The sequence below is a fragment of the Montipora capricornis genome, chromosome 2 (assembly GCF_036669925.1).
Source record: "Montipora capricornis isolate CH-2021 chromosome 2, ASM3666992v2, whole genome shotgun sequence".
NCBI lineage: Eukaryota > Metazoa > Cnidaria > Anthozoa > Scleractinia > Acroporidae > Montipora > Montipora capricornis.
The window spans coordinates 22,620,535-22,630,534 of NC_090884.1; the positions used below are offsets into that span (position 1 = coordinate 22,620,535).

At 38.8% G+C, this 10,000-nt stretch overlaps 1 protein-coding gene across 2 annotated transcripts in view; it reads left to right on the plus strand.

The window, feature by feature from the left end:
- LOC138039127 (ras-specific guanine nucleotide-releasing factor 1-like) overlaps positions 1–10,000 on the plus strand; it is a 59,539-nt gene that overhangs the window by 20,174 nt on the left and 29,365 nt on the right. For both annotated transcript variants that reach the window (XM_068885308.1, XM_068885309.1), the window contains exons 9-11: positions 5,809–5,919; positions 8,812–8,929; positions 9,700–9,854. In XM_068885308.1, the coding sequence (XP_068741409.1) occupies positions 5,809–5,919; positions 8,812–8,929; positions 9,700–9,854 (384 nt within the window). The remainder of the gene's footprint in view (positions 1–5,808; positions 5,920–8,811; positions 8,930–9,699; positions 9,855–10,000) is intronic.

The following is a 10,000-nucleotide window of genomic DNA, read 5'->3' on the forward strand; positions in this document are numbered from 1 at the left end:
AGTCCAGTTTCGACTTGTCAAACCTGTTTTTTTGATTTTTGCGCATGATCAATCGCCACGCGTCAACAATATTTTGAAATTTACAACAGCGTGGCAATTTTAACTGTTACTAGAATTCCCATGAGTTTTTCCTGTGTGTGTCGGTTACAGAAACTAGTCTGACAGAAACCTATAAATTTTTCAGTAAAAAAATGAAATGGTATTTTAAGATTATGGACTATCTTGAGTTTCCAATGAAATGATTCCTTGATTGTCGTGTGTTTGCCAGAGTTGTTGGAAAATACAAAAATTTGGTTTTATCAACGGAGTTGATAATGTAAATTGGCCACCGTACAGAGATTCTAAAAGCTGACGTTTCGAGCGTTAGCCCTTCGTCAGAGCGAATCGAGGAATTATGGGTTACGTGTAGTTTATATAGTAGAGTAGGAGCTACGCTATTGGTGGTAACATGGCAACGTGAAAAATAGGAATATATTAGTTAAATGAAAAGCGTTCGTTAATACCGTGAGGATTAAAGGTGCCGATTTGGAAGATGAATTTTTGTTCTAGATTCTTGCGGCTTTCCGTCGTACCTAGATGTAGGGAAAGGCCGCAGATAGCCATGTGTTTTTTGGAGTGGTTAGGGAGATTAAAATGACGAGCGACTGGCTTAGATGCATCTTTGTCATTCTTCTCAACATTGCGAAAGTGTTCGTTCTTAATAATTTTAAATTACTCCAAAAATGATCCCGAGACTGGTAGAATCTTTTCGCAACCTCCACTTATTTCATTCAAACGCGACAAAAACGTAGGCAACTTTTTAGTTAGAAGCGCGCTCAAAACTAACGAGCAACCCGGCACTTTCAAATGCGCGCGCTCACGATGCAAAACTTGTCTTTTCATTGTTAACACTAGCAAGATATCGGGACCTAAGCGATCTGTTAAGATCACCGATCGTGTCACATGTACCTCCGCAAATGTCATTTATTGCATAACCTGTACGTTATGCAATAAATTATACATTGGCGAGACAGGTAGACGACTAGGTGACCGATTCCGCGAACACCTTCGCGATGTTGAGAAGAATGACAAAGATGCATCTAAGCCAGTCGCTCGTCATTTTAATCTCCTTAACCACTCCAAAAAACACATGGCTATCTGCGGCCTTTCCCTACATCTAGGTACGACGGAAAGCCGCAAGAATCTAGAACAAAAATTCATCTTCCACCCTCAATCCTCACGGTATTAACGAACGCTTTTCATTTAACAAATATATTCCTATTTTTCACGTTGCCATGTTACCACCAATAGCGTAGCTCCTACTCTACTATATAAACTACACGTAACCCATAATTCCTCGATTCGCTCTGACGAAGGGCTAACGCTCGAAACGTCAGCTTTTAGAATCTCTGTACGGTGGCCAATTTACATTATCAACTCCGTTGATAAAACCAAATTTTTGTATACTTCTTCCCCACCGACGCAGCACCACAGATTCTTTAGAAACTACCTCCTTCATTCATTTGTTGGAAAATATCCCGACTGTTTGTTTTCGTTTTGTGCTTTTGTGGCTACTGGTCACGCGTGACTGACACCGAATACATTTAAATTTTTAACGCATGCTCAATACGGAATGTGGTTGCGGCGAGCAGAGTCTACTTTCCTCATCCTGACTTATCTAGGAAGATCGAAAGAGACTCCGCTCGCAGGGTAGAAGTTACGCGGTAGTGCAAAGTACTCAAACTGTCCAGGAGGTGAAGTGAAATGAATGCGGGAAATTCTAATTATGCGTGCCTCGGTCTCGCACATAAAATGCGACTTTCTCGTCTACATGGCCGTTTCACTTCGAAGTGGAGATAATGTTTCAATACAAAGGGATTTGTAATGTGTTCGCAACCCGCGCCACACTTTCTCGGGACAACTTTACAGGAGACTCTACTTGTAACTTATGTAACGCCGAGGACCAAACTTTAAGTCACTCACTGATAAGTTGACAATGTGTTACCACCGTCAAATTTTGGACCTTTTCACAAAACTGGCTGCTGGTGAAAAAAGGTGGAAACATAAAGTTATCCACATACTTTAGGCTGGTATGATAGGACAAATCATTGGCAGGCATTGCATATCAATCGCAAAATATTCGCATTTTCTGAACAAGCCTTCGCGGAGGTGAATAAAACTTTCTGAGCTTTTTTTCTACTTATAGACCCAAGAGAAACTTGAAATTCTCAAAGAAATCGCAACTGCACATCAATCTCTGTCAAGTTATTATCGCAAGTGGGCAGTACTATATATGTACACTGTTTACGTAATTCTAAGTATACCTTATTATAGGAAATTTTACAAAATTCGCGTTAATTTAATGTTTCTTAATTATTGTCGATGTAAATTTAATGCACGCCATTATACAACATTGTTATTTAAAAGCATCTTTATTTCATTACAAAACCATATTAGTTCCTCACTAGATCCATTTGAGCAACCCTAAAAGCTAACTACTGTAAATGCTTCTTTTTCTCCATGAGACATATGTATGTTGAGATTTTGTAAGTGCAGCAATTTCGTATTACTGCAACAAACTGAGAGGCTTTGAAAGATCTTTTGAATTGATAGGGTCTAGTTAGGCTTCAAAATTTTCGGCTGTAAAAAAAACTTAGAAACACTGATCCGTGGACTTGTCTTGGAAGGTTTTATTAACGAAAGCCAAAACGCAGTGTGGCGTTCAGAAATGTAAAGTGCGAGTTCGCAGAATTATGAAAATCGCAGTAAGTAAAGCAAGTTGGTTATCGAAAAATTCGCGTTAATTTAATGCAATGTAAACTCAACTTTAGAAAAAATCGCGTTAATTTAGTGTAACGTGAATTTTCTTCGCGTTGTCAACGTGCATTTTTAATTTCCTATAATAAGATAAAAGTCTTATTGCACAATGTGTGTTAGTAATCTGGGTTTTATTTGATTCTTTTATGCGGGGGACTTCGTTAATGTAGTCAGTGTGAAAATGTAATTTGTCATACTAGAGGTAATACATTGTAGCATGTCTGTAGTTACGTTGTGTAATGCAGTGTAGATAGTGTATTTGTGTCGTCATATGAGTGACTAAATTAAAAGAAATCTTAAGATCCCAATAACTGAGTAACCGAGGCAGTAACCTTGATTTGGCGCGTACCTGTGGGTACCTTGGGATGGCGCAGTGGTGACATCACTCGTCTCCCACCAATGCGGCCTGGGTTCGATTCCCAGACTCGGTGTTTGTTGGTTCTCTACTGTGCACCATGCACTGAGAGGTTTTTCTCCGGGTACTCCGGTTTTCCCCTCTCCTCAAAAACCAACATTTGACTTTATGAACGTTGATTGTTAATTTCAGTTTTGCAGTGTACCCAATTAGTGCTCCAGCGCTAGAACGACTAGACACTTGAATAAAGTTCCTTTCCTGTCATCTCAGTGCTGTGTTCAGCTGAAGCCTGTTTCTATATAACACTGCAAAAATAACAAAAACAGATTTTTTTCTCGTTTGTCGCTCCTTTTTCGTTAAAATTCCGCTTCATGATAGCTGGGACATTAAGAACCTGGCATGCACGAAGTGAAGTGACGTTTTCGTCGCCGTAGCCGTTGTGGTTTCTTAAACTCCCTATTGGTAATCGTATGATTTGTCGTGCAATTTGCAATAAATTAGCATGGCCAGTAAATTTTTGCAAAGACGAACAAAATTGGCGAGTGCGATTTGTAGTCTTTGAAAAAATTGCAAGTGCTTAGTTATTCCAAATTGTACGAGGAAACTCATGTGATTTCGTATTAAATAATATACATGGAAAAATAACATTCGAAATGGTTGAGCACAACTAATGCACCAATTGCGCCATAAATTGCGCTATCCAGGGCTCGTGTTTAATTGGCCGTCTGAGTTTTTTTTTCATAGACCAATCAGAATGCTTGGTATATTACTTCTATAACTCTTCTGCACTCTGTTACCTGGAAACTGCATTTCTCGCAGCCAGTCAGAATGGAGTATTTTTCATTACTATGTAATCAACATCGAAACAAAAGTGTTTTTTTTCTTCAGCCCTTTTCGCTTGGCTATTACATAAGTTCTTCACTTGCTAAACGTTTCTTGCATTTCCTTTTAAAAGCGTTTTTTAATGGTGCGTTTGTTTTTTTTTTTTTGCCTAATGGATGACTAACTGATTGAACCTCCTGGTTCATCCGACGCTACGAAAGTTATTCATTCAATGCCAATTCAATGTATGGCCCTGCAGGGAAATTGAATTCTTGTCGTTTAGATCTTAACAAAGAATTAGATATCGAATTTTAATCCGATAATCCAATCCCGCGATTTTTTTTTCCTTTTCATGAAGTTGTCGATGTTTTTTGTTGCATAAACGGTATTGTTTGTTACGTAAGTCGTAAGTCTGTGACTTTTTTGTAATTGATAACAAATTTGTTATGAATTTAAAACGTGAAACGCGTTTGAAGGCTAGAAATGTGACCGTTGTTTATTTGTGGCTTGACTGTCCATTCCATAGTCTTTCCTGGTGACTTGACGATCGATTTTCACATCGCAGTCCAAAGATCTTTACATTTGAAGAGTTGTTTTGGCTCTCTTTGGTGTATCGGATTTAGTGGTACTACTTGGAATTCGCACGAGTAAGTACACGGATACATTCTCTACAAAAGACTACTGTTTATGCATCGATTCGTCGAATAAGCATAAAACTGGCTTGTCTTTTTTATTTTCATTTCATATTTTTTCAAATACGCATTAACACCGGTGCCATGTTGCGATTTATGTTGTGATTTCTTGTCTTTGTGTGTTTTCCTCGGCCTGGTTGAATGCTAGAATTAATCGTTTGACGAAAACTTCAATTAAATTACTTCCAGGTTTTTATTTGCTTCTCATTTTTAGACAGCTTACAAATACGTTCGAGGTTTTGAGGGTTCGATTCTTACTTTCATGACCATCAGTTGTTTTTTTTGGTAATGGCATAGTTTTTGTTTACGGTGACCTCAATAAAGCGATTCACTCGAAACTTGAGTGAAGGAGAAACTTAATTACAAAGAAGTGATGTGGCCTTTTTTTCTTCTCGTAGTATCATTGTTCTTCCTGCTCTAAATCTTTCAATGTGTTTTTTTTCTGCGACTTTGATTTTCATTGCTAGCAGTTTGCGTCAATCATGTTTGGTATAATTTGGCCCTTACAGTATAAAGTTTATTTCCCGACATCGTAATTTTCCTTATGTTTGCACCTGCTTGTCATGTTACATAAGATGTTGTAAAATTGATGTCTCTTCTTTGATAATGTGGAAAACACATTTTGATATTCTTTTGCGATATTACACACATATAAAAATAATTATTTCGCACAATTCGTCAGTTCCCAGTTTTCGTATCGACCATTCTCTCCACTTTATATCCGGAAATGCAAGGGTAATCAGATACAATCCCAATTTTGATATCCAGCACAAAGTGTGACTTTAAGTATGAAGCTCAGTTGTTTGGCCGCCCTCTTTCCGAGTAGATTCAGCCAACGAACTCGACATGCAGAGTCCATAAAAAAACATTAAACAGTTTCCTCAGAGAAAACTGACGTAATAAATACGTTTAATGCCCACTTGATTACTGAATCGTGGTTTTAAGTGATATTTTCTTTTTGTTTTTGGCTTTGGTCGTGAAGTGTTATGCGAGGTGTTCTAATGTAATGATTAACTTTCGGTAGAAAGAAATGCCAAGATTAATGTTGTGTGGCATAACCACACATATTGATTGGCAAAATATCTAAAATCTTATTAACTCAACTGAACATTACTGTATCATTGCTTTTGTATTTTTTTTAAGGTCCCTGCATACATTATCACCTTACATGATCTTCTTGCCCTCACTCCTCATGATCACGTGGAAAGAAATACGCTGGAGTATGCCCAGAGCGTTCTGGAAGACCTCTCCACGGTAAGCCTCTGTAAAGCCTTGTCTGCCTTAAATACAGCTGCAAAAATTTACAAAATATTTAAAATGCTATTCTTTGATTGCATCAGACGTCACAATACAATAGCGAAAATGGCTTTTAGGATTTTGACTCTATTATTATTTAAAATAGGGCTCCATTTTTCTATTGGAGCCAACGTAGCCGTTTTATCACGGGAGTGCAATCAAAGAGTAGAATTCGCTATTTTTACAAATCCCATGATAAAATTCATTTTGGGGGGTTATTTGCATTAAAACAATGGATATCCAGTTCATTGAAGCATGATACAGTCCCAATAGTAAATAATTTTGTATTGTTTTTATGTAAAGAACCCCCCCCAAAACGTATTGCATTATGGGGATGGGAAAAAAGCGAATTCACGTCTCAGCGGTGTTATTTTCAGAAGGGGCGAAAACGAGGCTTTCGGGTCAAAGTGAGAATGTTTTTATCGAAGGACTCTGTGATTTCTTGCTTCTTGACTGTTTTCTTCGCTTTTTTCCACTAATTTGAGGTTTGTCTGGCCTAATTTTATCGTGGAAAGTATGGCACGGCATATGGATGTGTTAACCGAAGTAACAACCCCAAATGTGCGAAACTATCGAGGGCAGCTTCCATTCAACAACTGTAGTTTCTCTTCTTCTGGGAAAAACGTAAATTCCAGATAGGAACTCTGTATTTTTTTCGCATTTCGCGAGCTAAATCTCCGACTCTTCTCAATGTTTGATCGAATGTTTACCCGGAAGCCTCGCTCTTTCCTTCGCCAAATTTGTAGTGCCTGACTTATTAAAAGGAAACATTTGAGTCTTTGAGAGGTTCCTTACATTTTGACGTCTTTATGAGGCCAGAGAGATCCGTATTGATCACTCGATGGAAGTCCGCCATTTTGGCTGTACTGGGACCTAAGCGTGACGTCATTGCGCACACTTGTTTGAACACGGGAAACTTGAAGAATGGTTCAGTGCGTTATTGTAAGTGTTCTAATGAAACTCTCAGACACCAAAAAAAGTTATAAGTTTTCATCGTTTCCCTGTTTAAAATGAAGTTCTTCTCAGAGAATGGGTCATCCGAATATCCAGCACTGTCACATCTGTTCGGATCATTTCGAACCCTCCTGTTTTGAAGGTGTCGTGGCCACAGCGGTCAATGCGACAATTACATGTAATTGATGAAATGTTAACTGTGTGTCTCCATCGATTCCATTTACACCCAGTTATTAAGCTATGTTTTCTTTATTCGGGAGATTTCATTGGCAAACCCGGCGCCGGTGTTATTGAAATCCAAAAAGAAAATTGAGGGTAGCCACGCATTTTTCGAAGATAATTAATCAACAATATTTGTAAAAAGCTTTGAAATACAAAGCAATGTATGGCGTTCTTTTCCAAATTGAAGCATAATTATCTCTGAAAAATACATGGTTACCCCCAATTTTCTTTTTGGATACCAAGAGCACTTGCTAAGTTCTGCTTTCTCTGCATGGTTTTGAACCGCGCAAAAATATCCCTGTATTGATAAGCACCACCCATAGGAAATAGACCCATATCACTCAATGTCCAAACAAAAGATTTTGCCCGTCGAACCTCTCATTCAGTGTGAGGCTGGACGGGCAAAGACAATGCAAAGACAAAGCCTTTATTCCCCACGGACTCCAAAATGGCCACCGCGTGATAAAGGTGAATTGGAGTATCTCGAGATGCGCAGAACGTATGCACAATAACAATAGTAGGCACCGTCCTTAATTTAAATTTGAAAATTCTCAAAACTACGAACAGAGTTATGTGTTTACATACATGTTGTTCATTTCTCGCAGCGCTCACAATCCATGTGCTTGACTCAGACCCACGATGGCAGTTTGTAGCACTTATCACATGGTCGAAAAGCTAGAATGCTGCGTTACACAACGAATAGCTTGATCTTCTGGCACATCTAAGTTAAATAGATATTAAGTTTATATGTAGATTTGTTAGTTAAGAACTATGAGTATCACTGGATGTCAGTAAACTAAAGTTTGTCAAAGTGAATCGAAATGACAGACAAAACAACAGCAGCCAACAGAATCTCGTAGTAATCAAGTTGTCTTTATTACCTTTTGAATACAATCAATTCACCTGAGATTTTGGTCATAGCTTCCTCTATCTCGCAGCAGCAGATACATTCCTTTTCTTGCTGTCCCGGACTCCCAGTTCACGCGAAATCACAGCTGCACCAAGTCGTATTTCCCCTTCCTTAGTCTTCCTCGGATCCTGAACTTTCTCGCATTGGTTCGAAAAAATATGGATCAAGTCCTGCTATAAACTTACGTGTATTAACGACGAAGAAAGCGGAGTGCTATGTTGAGACTTACACGATAACAGAAGATTTCAGTGAAAACACAGTTGGTGAAACCCAGCTGCTTGCTTGTGTTGTGCACAATGATGTCACAACATGGCGGCAGACATTCCTTTTTTGGAGGTAACCGGAAGAAAAAGCAAACAAAATTGGAGCGTTCGAATTGGAAAAACAACCAAGGTTTTCGGGCAAATTCAAAGCTTTTCAAGGATTTTTCCTGTGTTTTTTTTAGGGAAAAGACGTTATATTTCGACAATAATAGGAAACACACAAAAAAAGATCTTCTAGCCTTCGGTTCTCCTTTAAGTAAGCGCTCAGATGTTCTCTCTGCAGGTTAAAAATATGACTTTCATATCTTCTATTGTTGGTTTACACTGATGTGATCAACAGCCATGTTTTTACTTAATAATAGAGTTCAATTCCCGGAGGCCGGATTAGATCGGGACACCAACATAGCCGCCATTTGTTTGTTTGGAGATGCCAACATGGCAGCCGTTACGTCATGTGAAAACTGCGATTATTTATAGACTATGGTGCTTATTTTCTTGTAGGTGATGCATGACGAGGTCAGTGAAACTGAGAATATTCGCAAAAATCTTTCCATTGAGCGGCAAATTGTGGAAGGCTGCGAGATGCTGCTTGATGTCAACCAGATTTTTATCCGACAAGGTATATAAGTTACTCACTGCTGAAAACGCAAGCTCACCTTTTTTGTGTATTACTGTACCAGCGTTACCATTGAAATGAGTTGAAGGTAACGTTCCGTTTTACTTTTGTCTCACTATGCAGAATTTAAGTGGTTAAAATGATCAAATTTTCTTGCGTAGTAGTGGAGGGCACTTGGTCAAAAATCAAGAAAGGCAAACTTTTTCATTAAGTACTCCTGTTCTCACATTTAGGTGCGCCAAGAGCGCGAACAGGGAATTTGGTGGAAGCACTCGCTTTCGTAACTCATCTTATAGTTGGTTGAGTGTGCTGTTGCATGTTGTCTATATTTAGCAAAGGGATAAGCTTTCTTAGGTGGTCAGGGGTGGCTGGGAGCCTTCGGTGTTTCTGTTGGTATCTTATTGTCGATCAGTATATTTTTCTATTAAAAAATGTGACCGTCGTACTCCCGTTGGTTAATTTTTCTAGGTAATTTGCGTAATTTGCCTTTTTAGCTGTTTTGTTGTAGAATATTGGAGTGTCTTGCACTGATACTGTGAAATAAATGAAAAGATTGCTTTTATCGCTTCGCTTCTAGTGCTTCCCAATTTACCTTGGTAGCCGGTTTGTATTAAGAAGCCTAGCGAAGGCATCATGTAAAGTTCATATGACAACGTATTTGTTTAGCTAAAGGGGTCACCAATTGTAGTTATGATGCCAGAGCAAGGGGAAAGTAAAATAACAGATTTTCTTTACTGCTTTAACAACATTACAGTGGTATGTTTTTTTTTTAGGGAACTTAATTCAGGTCACAGAGAGTCGCAAGTTTAAGACCTTTGGTTTAAAGCCAGCTGAGTGCCGTAAAGAGAGTGTTCGCCAGTGTTTCCTGTTCTCAGGCTACCTCCTGTTAACTACAAGATCATCCAGCGGCCGCTTGCATCTCTCCAAGGTAATTCGGCTTACGCACAGGCCTCACCTAAAACCGATTAGAGCGTGTTCCTTGCCCCAGCCGTTACAAAGTATCCTCAACTTTAGCTAACCGTCGATGAGAATAATATTATAACTTAGGACTTATAATTTAGGAGGCAATGGGGT